Source organism: Oryctolagus cuniculus, chromosome 17 (assembly GCF_964237555.1).
Source record: "Oryctolagus cuniculus chromosome 17, mOryCun1.1, whole genome shotgun sequence".
Classification (NCBI taxonomy): Eukaryota; Metazoa; Chordata; class Mammalia; order Lagomorpha; family Leporidae; genus Oryctolagus; species Oryctolagus cuniculus.
This window is the reverse complement of record NC_091448.1, coordinates 11,194,818-11,219,837: the sequence shown is the minus strand read 5'-3', so window position 1 is coordinate 11,219,837 and position 25,020 is coordinate 11,194,818. Positions and strand designations below refer to the sequence as shown.

The window sequence follows — 25,020 nt, the reverse complement described above, 5'->3', positions numbered from 1 at the left end:
CACAGTTTGGCTCTGCCTCCATTACAACAAAGCCTCAAGCTGCGCACCACTAAGACTCCTCAAGGGTAAACACAGCTTGGGGAAGGAGCACCGGGCGGTGCGGTTCGGTTCAGGACTTGGGGCCTGCTGTTTGGCGCTCACCTGTTGGGTTTGCAGGAATATCCAGGAGGGTCTTGAGCAGCTTCATGTCTTTAATGTTGTGAATGTAAATGGATTCCTCCAGGCAAACCAGCAGCCTCTGCAATCACACAGACGTGTCAGTCTACGGCACCGACTCCTGAGAGGGACCCACGAGATCCGAGTCCCTCCTCTCCCACGCGAGTCCTGACTCGATTCTAAAGGAGAAGGAGCTTTGAGGATGCATACTGAGGGTTACGGTTACGCACAGACATGCACACCCTTAGCATTACCTGCCTGAACAGAAGCTTAACATAGAAGATCTTCAAAGACATTTTATTTAGAAATCGAGATTTCTCCTTCTCTCTCTCTCCCTAGTTTTTTGGACTACCTTTTTCTTCTAAAACAGAATTCCCAACACGTACAGACCAGACTCCCTTTGCAGCGTAAGCCAGCGCCTGCCCTGGGTCCTCTGTCCTACGGCTGCCTGGGGCTCAGCTCCTCCTGCTGGTGTGTCCCCCACCCCCTTCCCCACCAGTGCCCTCAGACCCTTCTCTTCTTTCTCAGAAGGAACTTCAAGTTCAGAGCCTCTTCCCCAAGGCAGTGCTTTCTGCCTGTGGAATACCGGTGGCAGGGTCAGCGTGGGGGGCTGCACGGCCCAGTGCAAGCGCAGCTGTCGGGGAGGCACTTTTGCTTGGCAGCTCTGTCCACACTCTGAGCAGCTGCCCCACCTCTGCACAAGCCTAACGCAGCTTCCCCTGGGCTGCGGCTTGTCAGACTTGCATGAGCTCGTTACCGAAGGAGCAAGCCCTGGGCTCTCCCTGGAGATTCCGGTGTGGTGGAGGTATCTGTAATTACGATGCACACCAAGCTATGAGAAACAGGCTCTCAGGCTCGGTCCATTTTATAAATTAAAAAAAAAAATTACTTTAGGGGCAAGCGTGGTATGGCAGGTAAAGCCACCACCTGTGACACTGGCATCTCATATGGGCACCAGTTTGTGTCCTGGCTGCTCCACTTCCAATCCAGCTCCCTGCTAGTGGCCGGGGAAAGCAGTGGAAGATGGCCTAAGTATTTGGAACCCTGCTACCCACATGGGAGACCCGGATGAAGCTCCTGGCTCCTGGCTTTGGCCTGGCCCAGCGCTGGCCATTGTGGCTATCTGGGGAGTGAACCAGCGAATGGAAGAGTGATCTCTCTAACTCTTTCAAAATAAATAAATCAATTTTGAAAAATAAAATTATTTTATTATTTGTTTGAGAGGCAGAGAGATAGAGTTCCCATCTGCTGGTTCACTCCCCAGATGCCTGACATGGCCAGGGCTGGGCTAGAGCCAAAGTCAGGAGCTAGGAATGCGGCCCGGTCTCCTACAGGACAGCAGAGACCCAATTGCTTGAGCCATCATCACTGCCTCCCTGGTCTGCCCTGGCAGGAAGATGGAGTCAGGAGCTGCAGCCAGGAAGTGAACCCAGGTACTCCCATATGGGATGCAAGTGTGTTAACTGCAGGGTAAACTCCAGCCAGCTCCATTTATCACAAAGAACGTCAGTTAGAAGGGAAGGTACCTAAAAATACTACAAAATAGGAGCAGGCCATTTCCCCAGTAAGCCTCCTCACAGCTCAGAAGAATGGAGACCACAACTTGACCAAGTAGGAAAACCAAGTTTAAACGCTGCGCTCAGTTTCCATTAATGTTCCATGGCCATAGGTCTGAGACTGGGTATCGTCAAAACTGGTGACATGTTAGTTTTTCTCCAGGGAATATTATCTGCGATTTACTTGATCACTCAGCCTTCTGTCAACATGTACATGGTTTGGATCATGTTCTGTGTTTGTTTCTGTTCTGAGGTTTCTCATCTCTCACACCCCCTCGCAGCCCCACACCCAACCCCAGGACAGCAGGGCCCCGACATAGGCCTCTTACAGGAAGAGCACTGTGACGGAGCTTGTATGAGCTCATCTGGACTTTCCCACTAGCGCGAATGGTGACAGCTGTTCTGTAGCCCACTCAGCCACTAGCGCTGGCTATGGACAGGAATAACCAGGAGTGGAAACAGAAAAGCCCAGGGGGGAGGAGGAGTCACCTGGACTCCGTCCTGTGAACACGTGCTCCTGGGATGAGCACAACCTGGTGATATTTTTTAAAAGATTTATTTGAAAGGCAAAGTGACAGAGAGGAAGACACACACACACATATACACACAGAAAAAGAGAGAGAGAAAGAGAGGGGGAGGGAGGAAGGGAGGGGGAGGGAGAAGGGGAGGGGGAGGGAGGGGGAGGGGGAAGGAGAAGGGAAGGGGAGGGGAGGGAAGGGAGAAGGGGAGGGGGAGGGGAGGGGGAGGGAGAAGGGGAGGGGAGGGGGAGGGAGAAGGGAAAGGAGAAGGGGAGGGGGAGAGGAGGGGGAGAGAGGTGTCTTCCTTCCCGCTGTTTCACTCCCCAAATGGCACCAATGGCCAGGGTTGAGCCAGGCCAAAGCCAGGAGCCAGGATCTTCCTGATCTCTCAGGTGGCTGCAGGGTCCAAGAACGTGGGCCATCTTCCACTGCCTCCAGGCACATCAGCAGGGAGTTGCTGGATTGGAACTCAAACAGCACCTATACGGGATGCCGGCACTGCAGGTAGCGGCTTTACCTGCTATACCAAGGCACCAATCTCCTAAAAGCTTTTTTTTTTTTAAGATTGATTTATTTGAAAGGCAGAGTTACAAAGAGGCAGAGACAAAGAGAAAGGGAGAGAGGTCTTCCACCTGCTGGGTCACTCCCCAAATGGCCACAACAGCCGGAGCTGGGCCAATCTGAAGCCAGGAGCCAGGAGCTTTTTCCAGGTCTCCCACATGGGTGCATGGACCCAAGGACTAGGGCCATCTTCTACTGCTTTCCCAGGCCATAGCAGAGAGCTGGATTGGAAGTGGAGCAGCCAGGACTCAAACTGGCACCCATATGGGATGCCAGCACCACAAGCTATGCCGCAGTGCTGGCCCCTTAACTGCTTTTTAACATCAACTTTCAGTCTCAGCAGAATCACAACCTTGCCTCCAACTGCTCTCATTCCCTGGCACTTTGCTTTCCTGTTTTGTAAATAATAAACTCCTTTATATCAACGAAAACGACCACTTTATATCATCGTCCCTCCAGCACCATGGACTCAGACTTCAGTCTGATCAACCCGTAAGCTGGCTAACAAGGGCCCCAGTGGGCAGATGGCCACAGTACTGCTAAAGTCTGTGAATCTATATACATCAGGCTTAGTGTCTGTTTTTCATTAAATACATTGCCTCAATTAAACACAAGGGATATAACAAGAGCAAGACACATCACCATCCCTAAGTGGTCTTCTTGTCTCAGTATTTAGAGGAATTAGGAGTTGTGCTTCTTTGTAACTCCTTACACAGATCTTTACTTTTTCTCCTGTTTTCTATAAAGGAATTTCACTGCCTGAAGACCCAAGAGGGCAGTGGGCTGAGCGCCACACACCAGGGACTGCACCTGCTGCCCCTCTCCCTTCCCCCGATAGGTGGCTCTGCAGGCAGCGCCGGACCCTCACCTGGCAAGGGGCTGGCAGCAGCTGAGTCTCCCAAACCAAAACTTGAGTCCAAAACTTGTGGTTTTTAAGAAAAGGCAAATGCCAGGGGCTGGTACTGTGGCACAGTGGGTTAAGCCGCCATCTGCAGTGCTGGCATCCCGTATGGATACTGGTTTGAGTACCGACTGCTCCACTTCTGACCCAGCTCCCTGCTAATGTTCCTCGGAAAGCAGCCGATGATGATCCAAGTGCTTGGACCCCTGAACCCACGTGGGAGACCCAGGTGGAGCTCAGGCTTCTGGCTTTGGCCTGGGCCAGCCCCTGCTATTGAGGACGTCTGGGTAGTGAACAAGCAGATGGAAGATCTCTCTCTCTGTCTCTCCCTCTCCCTCTAAGTCTGACTGTCAGATAACTAAATAGAAAGGCAAACACCAACATTTCCCCGACCTGTTTCCAGACATTCTTCATAGAGGAGATGTGGAGGAAGGGAGCACCGTGAGATCCACGCTCGCTGCTGAGTAGCTCAGGTGCCGCTGTCATCTTTAAAGGTGGGGGAGGAGGACCTTGAAGTTAATGAGTGTTGCACTGTGGGGCGGCTGGCACCCAAAGGTTAACAGACTCAGACACCTGAGCAAGCCTTCCCTGTCCCCGTTGCTAAGGAAAACACCAGAGGAAAGAGGGAAAGGAGATAAGCAAACACAGGAGGCATTATTGGAGGGTTCTGGTCTTTATAGGGTATTTGATTAGACAATCTGAAAAGATAACCAATCTAGAGCCAGAAAGAGACTCAGGTGCCTTCCACTGGCTACTGCTCCCTGCAGACAAAACACCTGCAATGAAACTTCTGCTGTCAAAGATTTCACAGAGAGCACCTGGGCCAGGAATTGCACTTAAAAACTTCCAAGGAGGGGCCAGTGCTGTGGTGCAGTAGGTTAAACCTCCACCCGCGGCACTGGCATCCCATGTGGACACCGGTTCTGGTCCTGGCTGATCCTCTTCTGATCCAGCTCTGCTGTGGCCTGGGAAAGCAGTAGAAGATGGCCCAAGCACTTGGGCCCCTGCACCTGCATGGGAGACCCAGAAGAAACTCCTGGCTCCTGGCTTCAGATTGGCTCAGCTCCAGCTATTGCAGCCATTTGGTGAGTAAAGCAGCAGATGGAAGATCTTTCTCTGTCTCTCCTTCCCACTGTTTGTAACTCTACCTCTCAAACCAATAAATAAAATCCTAAAAAAAGAAAAAAAAAAAAAAAAACAAAGCAAAACAAAAAAAACTTCCAAGGAGGGGTTGCACTTCGGTGCAGCGGTTAAGCCACCACCTGCAGTGCCGGCATCCTATATGGGTGGCGTTCCAGTCTCGGCTGTTCCACTTCCAATCCAGCTCCCCAATTAATGGCCTGGGAAAGCAACTAAAGATGGCCTACGTGCTTGGGCCCCTGCACCCACGTGGGAAGCCCAGAAGAAGCTCCTGGCTTCAGTCTGGCCCATCACTGACCACTGCGGCCATTTGGGGAGTGAACCAGCAGACTGAAGATCTTTGTCTCCTTCTCTCCCTAACTCTGACTTTCAAATAAATAAATAAATAAACTCTGACTTTCAAATAAATAAATCTCATATATATTTTTATATATATATATATATATATATATATACACACACAACACCTCCAAGGAGAAAACCTGCCAACTGCCTTTTTCTCGCTGGCCGAGAACCCACCCTTCTTTCCCTGCTCCTCTTTACTGAGAAGCGCCCATCTGCTATTTCTCGGCCTGTTTTCTGCCACGTTGTTTTCCACGGCTTGCAGTGGATGCTGGGTCAAAATAAGCAATCACCCAAGGAAACAGCAGCCCCCTTCTCAGAGGGTTCAAGAAGCACCCACTCTTATTTGGTTAAAAGGAAAAAATTGGCACTTTAATGGTTTAGATACCGAGAAAGAACAGGCTGTCCTCAACAAATCTAACAGCCGCCGCCTCCTGGGAATACTTAGTTGGACAGACAGACCTGCACACTACACAAAGGATCTCTTTGTTTATTTCATAGTCAGGAACCTGGTATTTATGAGCATTTTGCTACCGGGCCTTATATAGAGCACAAAATTGACACAGTCCCTGTTCTCACAGTATAGAAAATCCGGTAATTCAAGAGGAAATCTGCTAACACCCAGACACTCCACAAGAATTCATAGGAGTAGGGGCTGGTGCAGTGGCACAGTGGGTTAGGCTCTCACTTGCGACGTAGGCATCCCATATAGGAGTGCTGGTTCGAACGCCAACAGCTCCCCTTCTGATCCAACTCCCTGCCAATGTGCCTGGGAAGGCAGTGGGTGATGGTCTGGGTACTCAGGCTCCTCTCACCCACGTTGGAAGGCCCAGACAGAGTTCCTTGCTCTTGGCTTTGGCTTGGCCCAGCCCTGGCCATTGTGGCCACCTAGGGAGGGAACCAGTAGACGGAAGATCTCATTCTTTCTCTGTCTCTTCTTTTTGTCTCTCGGCCTTTCAGATAATAAACAGATCTTTCAAAATACAGATATATGTAGGAGTAAGGGTGGGTCAAAACGTTCCTGGGGGGTGGGGGAGGGGACACTTGGCACCGTCACCGAGATGCCACTTGGCATGCTTGTGGAGTTCCCGGATTCCAGGCCCAGCTCCACTCTTGATCCTGCTCCCTGCTGCCGCACACTCTGGGAGACGGTAGGTGAGGGCTCAAGCATTTGGGTCCCTGCTACCCACGTGGGAGACATGGATTGAGATCCCAGCTTCTGGCTTTGGCCTGGCCCAACCCCAGCTGAACCAGTGGAAGGGAGCTCTCTGCCTGCCTGTCTCTCTGCCTTGGAAATAAATAAATAAGGAACATTTTTAAATTTTCAGGGCAAAGTGGAAATACAAGTCATTTTGATGTAAAAAATTTTTGAGATCTAGGGGCAGTTTTTTCATAACACACATTTTCCATGAACTTTTTGCAGAGTCCTTGCATTCTAAAACAGAATGCATTGCATATTTGAGATAAGAACAACCCTTCTTTCAACAAAGAAAATATTTCGAGAAAAAAAAAATCTTCAAGGATCAGCTGGGAAAAAGAAACATGGACGCAGGAGGTGGAGGAGCTGGCCCACAAGGTCAGCCGCAGTAGATGCCAGAGTGGCAATGGACGTCTGACCGGCTTCAGAACTAACCTGGGAGGACCACGCTTCCTGCCCAGGCGCCGAATCTCAGAGGCATTACCACCATCCGCGGGAACGGCCTCTGTTTGTCTAGCGCCAGACCAGAAGAGCTGTGCGTCTGGCTAACGGTGCCCGGCGGCTGCTCACGGGACAGTGCAGAGCCGGAGCTCAGTCTGCACACAGGGGTGCAGGGAGATGCACCCAGTCAGTGGCCCGTGCTGGACCACGGAAGGCACACCTCAAAGACGAGCATGTGGAATGGCCTCTCTCCGCTACCCCTGTGCTCCTGGGCCCGCGTGTCACAGGCCTCTCCAGAATCTGAGGCTCACTTTAAAGACATTCATCGTTAATGACGTCTGTCCTCTCCTGCGGCTCCAATCAGCAACCTCGAACCCTCGGGGGTCTCGCCCACTTACTTGCCGGTTCAGCCTTATGGACAGGATGTTGCTGGAGTAGCTGTAGTTACAGATTTCCGTGCCTTTCTTGAAGTGGTACACGTTCATTTGCCGCGGCTTGCTGTGGCTGACCACCACCACCAGACTGCTGGAGAAGAGGCGCTCCACGATGTAAACATCCGGGATCTCATCTGGGAGGGCAAGCGGCAGCAGAGTTACCCGGATGGGATGGCTCACTCAGGCAGGGATTCCCACCCCAGGACCAGGGAGCAGCTCAGGGCAGTGTGCGAATGCCCTCTGCATACTGAACCACACCCTCCGCTGCTGGCTCCCAAGCTAGCCCTCCCATGCTCCTTTCCAGGTCTGTATAGAGAAAGCTAGCCACAGCATGGCCAGACACAAAGTCTGGATTTGGAGGGCTGCCTCTGACCTTGGACTCCTCCTGCCAAAGGCTGGACCACCTCAACCCACCCTTTTCCTGGGCAGCGGCGGGGGGGGGGGGGGGGGTATCCTTCTCTTTTCTTTTTAAAAACTTTATTGAGAGACAGACAGTAAGAGAGAGCTCCCATCAGCTCATTCTCGCTCCAGGCCTGCAACGAGCATTTGGCTAAGCTGGGAGATGTGAACTCAATCCAGGTCTCTCTTTGGCAGGAACCTGATTACACGAGCCATTGCTACTGCCTTTCACGCCCACATTAGCAGGAAGCTGGAGTCAGGAGCCGGAGATGGATACTGAGCCCAGGCACACCAATGTGGGAAGCAGGCATCCTAGCCAGCGTCTTAACCACTCGGTCAAATGCTTCTCTTATCTTGAGTTGACACATAACTGTACAAACTTGCACGTACAATGTGCTGTCTCTATACATGTGTACACTGTGTACCGATCAATCAGAATATCCATCAGCTCGAGTATGTGTCGTTTCTGTGTGGTACAACATCCAAAATCCTCTCTTCTAGCTATTTTTTTAAAAGATTTATTTAGTTATTTGAAAAGGAGAGTGACAAAGAGGGAGAGACGGGGAGAGAGAGAGATCTCCCATCCACTGGTTCACTCCCCAGACGGCCACAATGGCCAGAAGTGGTCCAGATCAAAGCCAGGAGCCCAGAATTTCATCCAAGACCCCCTCATGGGTGACAGGGGCCCAAGTTCTTGGACCATGTCCCTCTGCTTTCCCAGGCACATTAGCAGGGAGCTGGATCAGAAGCAGAGCAGCTGGGGCTCAAACTGGCACTCTGATCTGGGATCTGGCATCGTAGATCCACCGCGCTACAGTGCTGGCTGTCATCCGGCTACTTTGGAGATCACAGTGATTATTATTGGGTTAGTCATTGCACTGTTCCATAGATGAGCGATGACTCGACTGCGAGCCCCTGCTTTCGGAATCCTTGTCCTGCTGGGGAGACACCACTACTGGGCGGGGGGCAATAACACACTTAAACCTGTTCCCCTCCCCATCCTGCTATGCACCCTGGCCCTCTCTGGATCCCTTCCCTGTGGAAAACAATCCTGACCCAGTGCTATGACCAGGAGAGCACCTCCGAGCACCTGCAGTAGGCCTCAGTGTCTTTCTGAGAACATTCTTCTCCTGGGCCTGCCTCTCTCGTGCTTGCGTAAGCCCCAGAGGGAACAACACAGGACAGACGCACAACAAGATATTCAGGGAAATGGTGTCATGAAAACGATACCTTACAAGTAAATTAGGAGTCCAAAATATTTATCAAACCAGTGTCTTTCCAGAAAACCTTGAGGTTATATATTCATCACTAGGATGAAAGTATCAACTATTACACTGAGAAAATAGTCAATTTTTAAGCTTTTTTAAATTTTTTTTGGACAGGCAGAGTTAGACAGTGAGAGAGAGAGAGAGAAAGGTCTTCCTTTTCCGTTGGTTCACCCCCCCCCAAATGGCTGCTACAGCTGGTGCACTGTGCTGATCGGAAGGCAGGAGCCAGGTGCTTCTCCTGGTCTCCCATGGGGTGCAGGGCCCAAGGACCTGGGCCATCCTCCACTGCACTCCCGGGCCACAGCAGAGCTTTCATATTTTTTATTGTTTATTTGTTTGAAAGAGACTCACAGAGCCCCCATTTACTGGTTCACTGCCCAAACGCCTGGGAAAGGGACACAGCCCAGGCTCCCCACCTGCGCAACAGAGGCCCAACCATCTGAGTCCCCACCTGCTGACTCCCAGGTACACGTCAGCAGGAAGTGGCACTGGGAGCAGAGTCAGGGTTTGAACTGAGGCATTCTCACACGGGATGAGATCGTCTCAACAAGCGGCTGAACTGCCAGGTCAAACCCCACCCCGACCCATTTTTAATATCCACTAAAAGGACTTCAGCATCTTGGATACAGGCTATGGAAATCGAATAGGGTTGCTTTATTAAAACAAAGAAAATATTTCTGTGCCTGAATTCCACAGTGCCAATATAATGGCAGAAAGCAATCACAAATGACCTTTTGGTTCGACAATTATAAAAACAGATGACTGTGTATATAAATATGTGGGACAGGACCAATAAATATGATTCCAAAGAAAATGCTTGCAAAGAAAAACAGTTGCGTAGGCTCTTGTCACATCTACACGAGCATTTCATTGTGGTTTTTAAGCAAGGGGAGGTAAGGATTTATATTAACATCTGAAAAATGCTGACTCCTTAAGTGTCACAGTTGGTTAAGGAAGGAAAAACAGAAACCTCAAAGCACTGCTGATTAAAGACCAGAGGGAGGATTTCATGTCCCTGAGATCTCTGACACACAACTTACTGCTTCCGTGGACTTGGTCCAGTTGCTCCACAGAACTCAGAGAAAACAGCTTATAACCGGCTTTGGTTCCAATTGCGAGGGATCTGCGGAGGATAAGGACACAGAGGATGACAACAGATACCACTCTCCAGCCACAGAGCTGTCTGCAGACGTCCCTCCCCCGTCAGCCTCAAAAAAGCCAGGTGAACACACATCTCCAGGAGCTTATGGCATGGATGGCTTCCTACCTGGAGAAACAGGCCTTGTCAGGCAAGCAGGTGCCATAAAAGGAAAAAAGGTCAAAGGCAATTTGGAAAAAAAAAGGGGGGGGGATGATTAAGAGACATGAAACTGCCTGGGCTCTGTCATTAAAAAACATGTCAAACCTACCAGAATGTGTGTTCAGTATGCGTTCTCGCTGGGCAGACAGGAAAAGTGGAATGTTTAAGGATACTCATATAGCTCCGCCTCCAACACAAGTAGGAGGTCTTTTTGCTGTTTGAGACACACTTTACCAAGTGGTCAATTATTTTTCTTTCCTTGAAGAAATAAATATACATTCATAGTAGGCATCATGCTTCATTAGTAAACAAACTTGAACCGCTCCTTCCTCTCATCGGTTTCCACAAAAATATCCCAGATACCTTAAACCTGTGGCTCTCACCTGTGGCTGGACATTCAGCTCTGTCGGGAGCTTAAGTGGGTTTCTGTCAAGTTCAAGTACTCCAACATGCAGCCAGAGTTGAGAACTCTGCTTTACACCACAAAGCAGTCATCACAATGAACAGACAAAATAAAAACTAAACATTTATCTGGGATAATGTGGCTTTCTTATGTTTTACTTTTCAACCAATGGACAAAGGCAGGGTGTGAATCCAGGTGTCCCTGGCCTCGTGATGAAAGCAAATGAGTCAACTTTGTCCAGGGGCTGGGGATCCCAGCCACCTCCCTCCTGCTTGCCTTGAATGCCTCAGTGATGAGCAAAACCTTACACGGAGCACACTCCGCAGCAGTCTGACCCCGCGTACTTCCCAGGGAAAAGAGGATCCCAGAGCTGAAGTGCACCTTCACATGGTTTACTCCAACCTTCTCATAAAAAAAAAAAAAAAAAAAAAAAAAAAAACAAAAACAAGGACCAGCCTTGTGGCACAGCAGGTCAAGCTGCAGCTTGAGAGGCTGGCATCCCATATCCGAGTGCCTAGTTGGAGTCCCTGTCACTTTGCTTCTGATCCAGCTCCCTGCTAACATGCGCCTTGGGGGGCAGCAGATGGCTCAAGTACCTGAGCCCTGCCACCATGGGTGGACTAGGATGGAACTGAGTTCCTGGCTCCTGGCTTTGGCAGGCCCAGCTCCACCTGTTGCAGGAACTTGGGGAGTGAACCAGTAGACGGAAGACCTCTGTCTCCACTGCTCTGCCTTTCAAATAAACAAAAATAAGTGAAAAAACATTAACAACATCATGCAGAGGTGAGATTCGCCCTTCACAGGGAACCACGTACTAAAATAAGTAACTCACTACTGCAAGCCTGGATGGCCCAGGATCTTGTTTCACTAACCTAAAAAAAAAAAAAAAAAAAGAGTCTGTCACATGATTTTCCCTGGAATTTTTATCCTACCCAGACATTTGTTCTTCACTGGAATCTAGGGATATGCAAGGTAGCAGGTTCTGTCCCTAGTCCTCCAACCTGCTGAGCAGCTGATTCAGTTTGTTAGACATTCGTACAATGGCAGAAGTGCAGCTAGGACCAAGGTTTGCTGTCCAGAGCTATTTTTTTTTTAAGATTTATTCATTTATTTGAAAGTCAGAGTTACATACAGAGAAAGGGAGAGACAGAGAGAGGTCTTCTATCCACTGGTCCATTCCCCAAATGGCCAGAGCTGGGCCCATCTGAAGCCAGAAGCCAGGAGCTTCTTCTGGGTTTCCCACACAGGTGCAGGGGCCCAAGCACTTGGGCCATCCTCCCCTGCTTTCCCAGGCCATAGCAGAGAGCTGGATTGGAAGAGGAGCAGTCAGGATGCGAACTGGTGCCCATATGGGATGCTGGCACTGCAGGTGGAGGCTTAACCTCCTATGCCACAGTACTGGCCACCAAAGCTGCAGTATTAACCACACTAAACAGCGACTGGAAAAGCAGCCAGGAGCTGCTTCCTAAGGCTTCACCCTAGACTCTAGCGATTGCTGTGACATTTCCTTCACTTATAAAAACAAGCCATGCTCCTGACCACAAACAGACCGGATCAAGAAATCCAAGCTTAGACTCTGACTCATAAAGCCTTCCTATAGGAACAAGAGTCTCATCATCACACAGGCAAATGAGGGCTGGGACAAGTATGTGTTACCCACCAAATTACAAAATGTAGCTCAAGTGTCTAGCGCAGTGCGGCTCTAGGAGACTGGTGAAGGTTAGCCATCTTTACTAAGCTTCTCCAGAAATACTGGGTCCCAAACTCAGCCTACATTTATAGAAAAGCACACACCCACACATCTAAATGCGTTTGGGAAAGGGGCTTGGACTTATTTTAAAATCCAATGTCACACCCTTGCGGCGCAAAGCAACTGACGGTGACAAGAACTTTTATTTATAAGCAGCCAAAGCTGCCAGGAGGGCCCTCCTCCAGGCACACAGCACTGACAGTAGGGACTAAGAAAATGAACAGTTTCGAAAAAAACATTCTTGTCTAATTGCTCTAGGAAGCTGGGGTTTACTGTGGATTCCTTAATAAGCAGAATAAAAATTAACGTCATTTCCCCCCTAAATCCATTATCACAAAGCTGCACTTAGAATATTTACTACTTGGAAACAAACTAACTCGTTTCCTTAACCAGTGTTCAACTGGGAAGGAAAACATCACTGAGGCATTTGCACAGCCATACCCTCTTGCAAAATGTTTCTTACAAAACAGAATTTATCTATAACATCAGGTGGGTCTCAGCCCACAAGGGGATCCTGCAAACAATTCAGTGGGTGGCAAGCAGCTTAAAAAAAAAAAAAAGAAACGCCAGAGGGTTTTGCACATAATATTTTATGGATATTCTAAGTATACAGATCTGGGGGAATGTTGCAATATGTACTTCTCTTTGTGGGTTGTGGTCAAGAAATGCCTGGATGAGTGACTACTCACAACCAAGCCATGGAGCCACTCCATGAGTTGACTCCACATATGGCTTTTTTCCCAAACAAAGGCATATTGTTCCGGGCAGGCTGTTTTTAAACAAAAACACAGAGGGAATGGCAGCCAAGGTTGCTTATGGTACACGACGGCCTTAATTACACCACTGAATGTTCAATATTAGCACAGCCCAGCGACTGGCAGCCAAGGCACGGGAACAGGGCGGAAGGAAACTGGTACAGCAGGAAGTGGGAAAGAGGGAAGCGTCCATCCCTGCCCGATCTGCCTGATGCTGGGGCGGGGGGGGGGGACCCCAAGGAGATGCGACCCTCCAGGACGCGGGACACAGACAGGCGTGCGCTCCAGACAGGACCCTGCAGGTGCCCAAGTCTCAGTCCAGCAATTCCGGGTTGGTGGTGGCTTTTTTTTTTCTTTTTTTTTTTTTTTTTTTTTGGCCAAAGTCCAGATGTAGACATCCAAGTGAAACATTAAAAACCCACTCAGAAGCACACACAGCGAGTGGGCCCCGGAAGGGCTCCTGGACTCGGAGGAGACCTCGCAGGGCAGGGTGGGCGCTGCGGGCTCCCTCCACCCCCAGCCCCCGGGGCGAGACGCCCCGCGCCGCAGGGATAGGCTGCCTCTGGGAGCCAGGCCCTGCCCAGATGCCACGTTGGGATGCTCAAGGACAAATGGGAAAGTTTTCTCCGCACGGCCATCTCCCTGCGCCCCCGCCACAGCGTCTGGGGTCGGCAGGCCGGGCCTCCGTCCCCGCTCTCGCCTTCGTGTGGGACCCCTGCCCCTCCCGCCTCCCCGGCCGGGGTCGCGGCTTCCATGCCGCCCCTTCCCCGCAGTCCGAGTCCTCCCTCCACCCCTCCCCAGCCCCCTCCCTCTGCAGACTCCGGTCCTCCGGCTCGGCCCGCCGCGGGGCTGGGGGCTCGAACCCCGCCGCCGGGGGGGGGGGGGAGGGGTGGCTAACGAGACCCCAGCCAGGGCGATGCAGCCCCCAGCCGTCCCGCCCACGCCCTCCCGGGACGCAGGCCTGCGTCTCTCTCGCCGCAACTTGCGGTCTGGACAACACCCCTGGGTCGCGGACATTGCGTCCCCCTCTTCCCGGGCAGGGGGCCGGCGCCGCGGCTTACGTGCAGTCCTGATTGAAAGAGAAGCAGCTGAGCGCCGCCTCCGCCCCGCCGGGAGGGGCGTCCGTGGCCTCGGCCTCCATCGGGGGCTCGACCCGGGAAGCCTCAGCTCCGAGCCGGCGGCAGCCACCTCAGCAGCCCGCCCGCGCCGGCTCCCCGGCCGGGCGGCCAGCCCCGCCCCGCCCCTAGCCCCGCCCCGTCCCTTCCCGATCCGCCCCGCCCCTCGCCGCCCGGGCGGCGGGTCTCGCGGAAGCGAGCAGCTGACGGGGCGGGGCCCCTACTGTCGGCCACCATTGGCCCCGAGCCCATGCCCGGGGGGCAGGTGCCGCTCCTTTGGCCAATCCGCGGCGCCTATGGGCGGGCCCTCTCCCGAGCTGGTGGCCCGCCCCCGACTTCTCGTCGCGGTTTGCCATTGGGCGAAGGCGCGTGACGGAAAGGCTGCAGGCCACGTGGTGGTGTTTTCATTGCCAGAGCCTCCGGGTCGGCTGGCTGGGCTCCGGCACCTGCGTCCCTCGGACACCGCAGAGGAGACAAAGCGACGCGCTCGCTCCTGCCCCACCCAAACCGCCTGGCGAGTGTGAGTGTCTGCCCTTGACACTCAGAGCTCGGTAGCCAGCGTTGGACGCCAGGGCCGCGCCCTTCTGCGGAGTCCTCAAGCCGCTGTGAGCGAAGTGGCTGACTCGGGCTTATCTGTGGCCGTGCGGCTGCGAGCTCCTACTGCTGGGGAGACCATCTCCCCGGATCCTGCCCGGCCTTGTCAGGAAGGCGCGGCGGTGCAGTCCGCGGGAGAGCCCGCCGGAGCCCCGCGTGGCCGAACCGTGTGCGGGGAGTCCACGGTGCCGCGTGGGACCCCCGCGCCCTGCAAAGGACCAAGACCACGCCTGGCATCCATCAGGTTTACTTCATTTGGGACAAAATCCTGCACGTTGGATGAGCCTTGGGACTAGAAAATAAATCACCAAAAAATAAAAGCACTATTTCTCTGAAGCTTTTCTGGTTATATTTCCGGCTTGGGTTTTCTGAAAGGCAAAATGTAGCAGTTTCTGTTCTCACTCTCTTGTTCTTTCTCCCCACCTCCACCCTCACACACACACGTTCAGCGAGGAGATGCACAGGTGCTGATTGTTGAGCTGGGTGCCGTGTTGTCTAAGCTATCCGTGTTACTTGGAAAGAAAGATCTGGGTTCGTTCACTGAGGCGTCTTTGCAACCTTGCAAATCCAGGCTCAGCTCAATGCTGCGCTTCTCTCTGTTCTAGTTAGAAAACCGAGTCTGGCCGGCTAGGGGCTAGGTGGTTGGGAGAATTGCATAAAGTGTATAACGCTTTTTACAGAGGAAGCTGTTACTGTCGGTTTGCCATTGAGAAACTGGACTTTAGAGTGGGGAGCAGGTGTTTTGTGTTTCGTGATAAAAGCAGTGTCCTGGGCAGATAAACTCAGCCAGGGAGAGCAGGACAAATTCAGAGTGGGGAAAGTTCTAGAAGTCTTTGGGGGACTCATGTGAAATTCTGAGAGTGAAGGGGCGTGAGAGACGAGGCTCTGAGGGCAGCGAGGCCTGAAGGTTAAGACCAATCAAGAGTTGCTGAGGTGGTGCTGTCCAGTAGAAAGACAAAAGCCACAAATGTATGCTCCATAAGCAATTTTAAGTTTTCTAGAATATACACTTAAAAGAAATGGGCACAGCAATTTTACTGACAGCCGTTCATTTAAGAATAGCCCAAAAATGTTCTTTCAGGAGCCGGCTTTTGGTGGAGTGGTTAAGGCTGCCTGGTATCCTGGAGTCAGTTCCATACTGGGAGTGCAGACAGGGTGCCTGGGTTTGATTCCCGGCTCGTGCTCTTGATTCCAGCTTCCCGCTAAGGCACATCCTGGTTGGCTTAGGTCCTCACCACGTCCATGGAGACCTGGATTGAATTCCGGGCTTCTGGCTTTGGTCTGACCCAGCCCTGGCCGTAGTGAGTGTCTGGGGAGTGAACCAGTAGATGGGAACTCTCTCTGTCGCTCTGCCTTTCAAATAAATTGTATACATATGATTTTAAGTATATATATGATTTTAAATATATATTACTTGAGTTGATCTAGATTTTTTTTTTTTCAGAACGAAACATTTACGTGTGTCTCAGTTCAGCTCTAGTCACATTTGCATTGCTCACGTGGCCGGTGGCTCCTGCTCACTGGGATTTCGGAGGAGTGGACAGCAGGACGTGGTGACTGCTGGGGATGGAGTGTCGGGGAAGAATAGGGAGGAGTTTTAGGAAGGAGGAAGCCTGGCGTCCGGCTTTCAGAAACCAGGTCTCTGAACAGATATTTAGGGCCGTGTCAGTTTCTGACAGCTCGCTGGAGCAGATGAACAGAATGTTTGCTGTCATTTTAAGGTTCGGGCTCAGTGATGCAGGCGTGAGAGAAACCAGTCACCTTTCCAGCCCTGCCCTGCCTGGGAGTGAGCCCCTTACATGTCTCCTCCTGGGTCCTGGTCCGCGTCCACCACCACCCACTTGGAAGTGACGTCCCAGGGCTGCCTTGTCTGGATTTTATTTTTCTATAAATATTTACATAATTTGAAAAATGTTAATAAAATTAATCCTTGTTTTTTAAAAAAATACTCCGTGGGCCAAAACAAATACATTTGCTGTCTGGAAATGGTTGGTGGGGAGGTGGGTTTGTGACCCCTGTCAGAGGCCTCGCCCTCGAAAACATTCCCAGAAGTCTGTTCGAATAGAAAGCCAGGGAAGGGCTTATAAATACAGAGGTGCGCCATTCCTTTTTTTAATACATCATTTTTAAAGATGTCTGCATCTCTTTTTTAAAAAAAGATTTATTTATTTATTTGAAAGTCAGAGTTACACAGAGGAGAGGCAGAGAGAGAGAGAGGTCTTCCATCTGCTGGTTCACTCCCCAATTGACTGCAACAGCCAGAGCTGTGCTGATCTGAAGCCAGGAGCCAGGAGCTTCTTCCAGGTCTCCCACGTGGGTGCAGGGGCCCAAGCACTTGGGCCATCCTCCCCTGCTTTCCCAGGCCATAGCAGAGAGCTGGATCGGAAGTGGAGCGGCCAGGTCTCGAATTGGCGTCCATATGGAATGCCGGCACTTCAGGCCAGGGCGTTAACCTACTGCGCCACAGCACTGGCCCCTCGATTCCTTTTTAAAATCCCAGTTTTGGGCTCTGTGGGAGAGGACACTTCTGGGCTGGCTATGGCATCCTACCCCCGCCATATTCTTGCAGCAGCGAATTCCCTGCCTGCTAACAACAGCCAAGGGTATCGGGGGTGGGGGAACACACTACTTTGCCAGAATAAGATTTTGATTTTTTTTCCTCTGTCTTCCAATGAGAACTCCCAAATGTCTGTTTTCTCCCCAAAACAAATGTCCAGTATTCCTAGACAAACAGTAAGGCTGAGAATGTGGAAATGATGCAGCTTTGGTAATACAGAATTGCAGGCCACAGCTGGGCTACTGGGAAGCCCTTCTATCCGGCCGACCAGCAGGTTGTAATTTTAAAATGCTGATTAGGGCGCGCATGGGGCATCAACAGGGGGAAGCTGGAAATGAGGCATCCTGTCTGACGCAACCCTTCTGTCACCCAGCATGGTTGCCCGGGACACCCAGCCGTCTATAATTAGAGTAACTACTAGGTGAACAAATGCCACTCTTGTTTTCTTTTTATAAAATCTGTCCTATGTTCGTAAAACCAAGCTACAGGAAATAACCTCCCTTTTCTTTCTGATCGGTCTCAGCACTCGGAACGTGACCTGAGAAAGAGCTGAACTCTGGTGGACCGTGCATGGGAGCACTCGCGGGAAGGTAAAGGGGAGAGAGGGGGCTGGGGACAATGGAGGAGCGGGGAGGGGAAGGGTAACGGGCCACGGAGGGGAGGGCAGCCCAGGGACTCAGCCCCACAATTCCAGGGAAGGAGGGCAGAGGTTGGACTCCAGGGCGGTTCCTGGGAAAGGAGATGACTCGTATGCTGGGCAAACAGGAAGTCAGCAGCCAGGGCGATGGGTCTCAGCAGGTGCCATGGGGCTCTGACTACAGACACAGTCTACATGGGACAGCATGGCTGCCGTGAAGTAACCATCCCCAGAATGCGCCTTGCCCCCCCCCGTTCCCCCTCCCCCGACATGGGGCCCTGCTTTGTGGATGTACTGATTCCAAAGAGACGGGCAGGGAGCAAAATCCACCAACCATTGTGTTTTTCCTTGACTTAGGTATTTTCACCAAAGAGTGATCCGGGGACTTTACCTGCATTCTCTTTCATGCCCTGTCTTGTTTTGGCCTCCACATTAATGTTCCTAAAACACCAAGGCAAATCACAGGTTTGTTTGTTTTTTTTTTTTTTTTTTTTTGACAGGCAGAGTGGACAGTGAGAGAGAGACAGAGAGAAAGGTCTTCCTTTGCCGTTGGTTCACCCTCCAATGGCCGCCGCCGCCGGCGCACCACGCTGATCCAATGGCAGGAGCCAGGTACTTCTCCTGGTCTCCCATGGGGTGCAGGGCCCAAGCACTTGGGCCATCCTCCACTGCACTCCCTGGCCACAGCAGAGAGCTGGCCTGGAAGAGGGGCAACCGGGACAGAATCCGGCGCCCCGACCAGGACTAGAACCTGGTGTGCCGGCGCCACTAGGTGGAGGATTAGCCTAGTGAGCCGCGGCGCCGGCCCACAGGTTCTTAATAAACCCTTGCTGAGGGCCAGGAGAAGGCATTGCTGGGATGCCTGGGTGCCTGGCGCTGGTCCTGGCCCCTCTGCTTCCAGTCAGCTTCCTGTGATGCTCATCCCGGGAGGCAGCAGTGATGGTTCAAGTACTTGGGTCCCCCTGACCCCCATGGGAGGCCTGGATGGAGTTCATGGCTCCGGGCTTCAGCCTGACCCAGCCGTGACTGTTGGGGACGTTTGATAAGTGAGCCAGTAGATGGAAGATTTTCTCTCTCTCTCTCTCTCTCCCCCCCCCACTTCAGATGAATACATAAAAGAACTTTAAGGCAATTTCAATGAGTACATACTGATCCAATGATGCATTCATGAAGATGTGGTTTTCTTTCTTCCTTTCTTTCTTCTTTCCTTCCTTCCTTCCTTTTTTTTACAGGCAGAGTGGACAGTGAGAGAGAGAGAGACAGAGAGAAAGGTCTTCCTTTACCATTGGTTCACCCTCCAATGGCTGCTGCGGCCGGCACCACGCTGGTCCGAGCCAGGAGCCAGGTACTTATCCTGGTCTCCCATGGGGTGCAGGGCCCAAGCACCTGGGCCATCCTCCACTGCACTCCCGGGCCACAGCAGAGAGCTGGCCTGGAAGAGGGGCAACCGGGACAGAATCCTGCGCCCTGACCGGGACTAGAACCCGGTGTGCCGGCGCCGCAGGCAGAGGATTAGCCTAGTGAACCTCGGCGCCGGCTGAAGATATGGTTTTCTACATGAGTGTTTGCTGATACGCCTTGAGCTAAGGGTCTGTTATCTAAGATAACATAGAAAGGTTTAATCATGGACATTTGCTTCCCTGGAACAACGTTTTAAATTTTATTTGTTTATTTTTATTTTTTGAGAGGCAGAGAGACAGAGAGAAAGGCAGAGAAAGATTTTCCGTTCGCTGGCTCACCACTCCCTAAAAGCCCCCCACAGCAGGGCTGGGTAGGCCCAGAGCTCAGTGCGGGTCTCCCACATGGGTAATGAAGACCAAGTACTTGAGTCATCATCTGCTGCCCCCCGGGGTGCACATTAACAGGAGCTGACTCAGAAGTAGGGTGGTCTGGACTTGACCGAGGCCCTCGGATAATAGGGCTTAACTGCTGTGCCAATGCCTGCCCCTTCCTGGGATACCTTAGAGATGCATGTATTTGAAAGGCAGAACTTAAGAGAAAGAGAGAGCTCCTCTATTTGCTGGTCCAGTCCTCAAATGGCTGCAACAACCAGGGCTGGGCCAGGCCAAAGTCAGTATCCAGGAGTTAGGAATTGCATCCATGTCTCTCACATGGGTGGCAGGGACCCAGGAACTTGGGCCATCCCCCACTGCCTTCCCAGGTGCACTAGCAGGAAGCAGGATCAGAAGCAGAGCAGCTGGGACTCAAATTGGCAGTCTGCTATGGGATGCTAGAGTTGCAATTAGCAGCTTAACCCACTGCGCCACAACACTGCCTACCAGGACATTTTAAGATCCATCAGTGGGTAGACATCTGGGGTAGAGGTTTAGTCTCTGCTTGGGAAACTTGTGTCCCAGATCAGCATGCCTGGGTCCTGGTTCTGCCCCTGATTCCAGCTTCCTGACAATGTGTACCCTGGAAGGCGGGTGGTGATGGCACCAGTAGCTGCATCCCTGCCACCAACGTGGAAGACCTGGTTTGAGTTCTCATCTATTTTTTTTTTTTTTTGAAAGATGAAGTTACACAGAGTGAGGTAGAGACACAGAGAGAGAAAGATCTTCCATCCACTGGTACACTCCCCAAAGTACACTCCAGCCGCAATGGCTGGAAGCTGAGCTGATCTGAAGCCAGGAGACAGGAGCTTTTTCTGGGTCTCCCATGAGGGTGCAGGGGGCCAAGGACTTGGACCACCCTCTGCTGCTTTCCTAGGTACATTAGCAGGGAGCTGGATGGGAATTGGTGCAGCCGGGACTCGAACTGGCGCTCATATGGGATGCCGGCACTGCAGGTGGCAGGTTTACCCACTACACCACAGCGCCAGCCCTAAGTTGTCATCTTCTGACTTTGGCTTGGTCCAGTGCTGGCTGTTGCAGGCATTTATGGAGCAAACCAGTGGATGGGAGATTTCTTTGTTTCAAATAAATAAATAAATAAATGGCCAGCCAAGAACACCACGAGTTCAAGCAAGCCAGCTAATAACATTGACTTAAATTTTAGAGTATAAAATTATAGATGGCACCTGAAACAGAAAACAAAGCTTTATAGAAAGCTTGGCTTGGAGCCTTGTATGTTCTCGTGTTACTCTCATGACTTCTGTCTGGTCCAGGAGTTTTTATCCCCCTGTACAGCTCTGTGACCAGGACTGGGGGATACTGGGCGAGTTTTTACCCCCCTGTACAGCTCTGTAACCAGGACTGGGGGATACTGGGCGAGTTACCAGGGGTATGTACTAGGACACCTTGTGATGGAGACGCTGTCCACACCCCGTCTTCCCACTGGTTCCCAGGCTGGAGCTCGAGGCTGGAGGCAGAATGACACCTTCGCTTGTGCTTCATCCTCCAGAGAGGCTGGGGCAGAGGGAAAGAGACAGGACTGTGCCAGGAGAAACAAGACCAAGTGCCAGTGGAGCCTGTGGGCACCTGCAGCTCTTCAAAGGGGCCCACGCCTCACATTTGCCAAGCGGACTACTGGAAATCTTTCTCATCATTGCTCCCAAGAAAAGGGTTAATCGGCGTTCCTGGGTGGGCCTGGGCTGCTGCACTGCTTGAAGTTTTTTTCTAACCTAGAGCTGGAGCAGAGACGGGGTAATCATTCCTCCCATCTGCTGGAAGAAGGTGGTTTCATTTCAGATTGGAGAAGGAGCTAAGAATTCGGGGATGCTTGGTGGACAGTGCCATCTAGTGGTCGGTGGGAGTAGTGCCAGGCTGGTTGGATGGACCTTGAGAAAGGCTTGAGTGATAAGATATCCTGTGTCCTTCCAAAACGGCTTTACGGTGGGTTAATTAGAAACTGAGAGGCATCCCTTACCACTTCCTCTATAGGAGGGGAAGTTTGGATGGGATTTTAATATTCATCTATTCCATAAAGTGCCCACTATGTGCCAAGCATGATTCCAGGTCCCAGAGATACAGTGCTGTACAAAATAAATAAAAATGTTTGCCCACGTGGGCAGAGGGACCACAGACAAGGAAACTAAGTGTGCATGGTAGTCTCTCTTGGTCCGAGGGGGATTATTCCAAACTGCCGCTCTGTGCTTGGACCTCTGATAGCACCAAATGCTGTATGAGCTACGGTTTTTCCTGTTAAGTCAAGAACTTCCACCTTTGCACTCCAGGGAAGCACTTCACAGCTCCTGTTTCACTCATCTGACGAGCCAGCATCACTGCTCTTCTAAAGTAAAATTCAGGGTTACCTGAACATGAGAACTGTGCTGCCATAGCAGTCCGATCCTCGAGATGGCTAGCAGGAGGCGTGGTGTGCACAGAGGGGAGAGACCCTTGGCATGCTACTCAGAACAGAAACAATTTAAAACTTATGGATTGTTTATTTCTGGAATTTCCCATTTAGTATTGTTGGACTGGAGAGGGCTTTTTGGTTTAGTGGTTAAAACACTGCTTAGGGCCAGCGCCGTGGCTCACTAGGCTAATCCTCCGCCTTGCGGCGCCAGCACACCGGGTTCTAGTCCCGGTCGGGGCGCCGGATTCTGTCCCGGTTGCCCCTCTTCCAGGCCAGCTCTCTGCTGTGGCCAGGGAGTGCAGTGGAGGATGGCCCAAGTGCTTGGGCCCTGCACCCCATGGGAGACCAGGAGAAGCACCTGACTCCTGCTATCAGATCAGCGCGGTGCGCCGGCCGCAGTGGCCATTGGGGGGTGAACCAACGGCAAAGGAAGACCTTTCTCTCTGTCTCTCTCTCTCACTGTCCACTCTGCCTGTCAAAACAAACAAACAAACAACAACAACAACAACAAAAACACTGCTTAGGCTGCCTTCGTCCCATGTGGAAGCACCCGGGTTTGATGGCTAGTTTTATCCCAATCCAGCTTCCTGCTAATGCTCACCCTGGGGAGGCAGCTGGTAATGGCTCCAATTGCTGGGCCCCTGCCATCCACATGGGAGACCTGAGTGCTCCCAGTCTGGGCCTGGCTCAGCCATGGCCTTTGCGGGCATTTAGGGTTGAACCAGCTCAGGGAAACTCTCTCTGTGTGTCTCTCTGCCTCTCAAATAAATTGTACAAACTTGTTTTCTGGATCATTGTTGATCACAGGACATTGAAACTGCAGATAAGCTGGGGGTTATTATAGGATGTTAGAGAAGGGTAGAATCTAAGAATTCACATGTAAAGCAGGGGCAGGGGCTAGGAGGTGCTGGGGGTCCTGGGAAAGAGGCGTTGCATGGGATGGGCAGCGTGGGCCCCACTGGAAGGTTCCATTTGCACAGAGCTGAGGGAGGGATTGATTGGAAAAGCATTGGGAACCAAAGGAACATAAGTGCTCACAGAGCAGCCAGGAGGCCCAGGTGGCTGGAGTAGGGAGAAGGGGGCGGTGGAGTAACAGGGAGAGACACTGGGAGGTAGGGTGCAGGCTGGAGTATAGGGGAAGAGAAGCCACTGAAGTCTGGACTCGCATTTACTCAGCATCACAGCATAGGCAGTGGTTGAGAGGCCGCTTGGGACACCTGCATCCAGTACCAGAGTACCTGGGTTTGAGTTCCAGCTCCTCTTCCAGTCCTCGCTTCCTGCTGCGTGTGTCCTGGGTGATGGAAGTGGGCCATGGCTCCTTGCCGCCTACGTGGGAGACCCAGATTAACTCCCCAGCTCTTGGTCTTGGCTTGGCCCAGCCTTCTCTCTGTCTTTCAAACAAAATACACACGCGCATCTTAAACAGATCACCCAGGCAACCGTGGTGAGAACAAATTGCAGGTGTCCTGGGAGTTTCACAATTCTCTTTAAAGACTCCAGAAAGCTGAGTGTTCTGCTTGTGTAAAATTGTTTAATAAGTCCTTCCCGGGTCCCTTTTCTCCAGGAACACCCACAAAACTCACATGGGACCCGCGGAAGTGGAAGTCAGCCTTGATGGCAGACGGTAACGTTCCTGACAATCAGAAACAAGGTGCTCCAGAGAAAACGGGTTTGAACTCGAGGCCACACCACAGCTGCCCAAATCCCGAGGCTGAGTGACTAATTCATTCTTTATATGTTAAATTTTTTTGACAGGCAGAGTTAGACAGTAAGAGAGAGAGACAGAGAGAAAGGTCTTCCTTTTTCCATTGGTTCACCCCCCAAGTGGCTGCTACAGCCGGTTCGTTGCAGCCGGCGCGCTGCACCAATCCGAAGCCAGGAGCCAGGTGCTTCCTCCTGGTCTTCCATGCAGGTGCAGGGCCCAGGGACTTGGGCCATCCTCCACTGCCTTCCTGGGCCACAGCAGAGAGCTGGCCTGGAAGAGGGGCAACCGGGACAGAATCCGGCGCCCTGACCGGGACTAGAACCCGGTGTGCCGGCGTGGCAGGCGGAGGATTAGCCTAGTGAGCCACGGCCCCAGGTGACTCCCTGCCCCTCACACCTCACTGTTCCTCCTACTTCCTGAGCAGAGATTTCTGAGATACCCAGGGTTGACAGTGCCAGTCCTGACCTCATTCCTGTACCAGCTACCTTCGCTTTTAGATTCACTAAACAAAAACCTTGCAAAAAGCCCCTCCCCACCACCTCTCACTGGATACCCCATGGCTCATCAGTGTGTACACTCCTGTGCTGCGGCAAGTTGAGAAGAACCCACGTTGACCAGGTTCATTGCTGTTTCGTCCCCATGGCTCATCGGTGTGTACACTCCTGTGCTGCGGCAAGTTGAGAAGAACCCACGTTGACCAGGTTCATTGCTGTTTCATTGAGCGCAGTTTACAGGACGCTGGAGGAAATGCTGGCTTCCTGCTCCCAGAGCCTAGAGTGGAGATTCTGCGTCCCACCTAAAATGTCTCATGTACCAATGGAAAACAGTCTACTAGGAATGGAAAGGGAGAGGACTGTACTTCGCTGATTTTATTTCTATTTATTTTCATTGTGTTTGGAAGGCAGAGAGACAGATGGAGAGAGGTCTATCGGTACACTGGTTCACTTCCCAAATGCCCACCGAAACCAGGGCTGGACCAGACCAAAGCCAGAAGCCAGGAACTCCAACTGGATCTCTCATGTGGGTGACAGTGCCCCAGGTCCTTAAGCCAGCG

The 25,020-nt window shown here is 51.9% G+C and overlaps 1 protein-coding gene and 2 long non-coding RNA genes across 4 annotated transcripts in view; 1 reads left to right on the top strand and 2 right to left on the bottom strand.

The window, feature by feature from the left end:
* Positions 1-14,365, bottom strand: part of WIPI1 (WD repeat domain, phosphoinositide interacting 1) — a 36,216-nt gene extending 21,851 nt beyond the window's left edge. Inside the window, exons 1-4 of one of the 2 annotated variants that reach the window (XM_070060406.1) lie at positions 14,184-14,365; positions 9,955-10,037; positions 7,212-7,381; positions 142-238 (exon numbers count right to left, since the gene is read on the bottom strand). In XM_070060406.1, the coding sequence (XP_069916507.1) occupies positions 142-238; positions 7,212-7,381; positions 9,955-10,037; positions 14,184-14,263 (430 nt within the window). In that variant the 5' untranslated portion in view covers positions 14,264-14,365. Of the gene's footprint in view, positions 1-141; positions 239-7,211; positions 7,382-9,954; positions 10,038-10,323; positions 10,381-14,183 lie in introns of those variants that run through there. The other variant, XM_008271748.3, reaches the window with a different exon arrangement.
* Positions 10,351-11,050, bottom strand: LOC138846032 (uncharacterized). The gene is made up of 2 exons (XR_011383407.1): positions 10,598-11,050; positions 10,351-10,472 (listed from the first exon to the last, which is right to left on the bottom strand). It is a non-coding gene; the product is annotated as an uncharacterized lncRNA (long non-coding RNA).
* A 145-nt stretch (positions 14,366-14,510) lies between the features above and the next one.
* LOC127484495 (uncharacterized) lies at positions 14,511-24,212 on the top strand. The gene is made up of 3 exons (XR_011383404.1): positions 14,511-14,757; positions 17,912-17,978; positions 23,826-24,212. It is a non-coding gene; the product is annotated as an uncharacterized lncRNA (long non-coding RNA).
* The last annotated feature ends 808 nt before the right edge of the window (positions 24,213-25,020 follow it).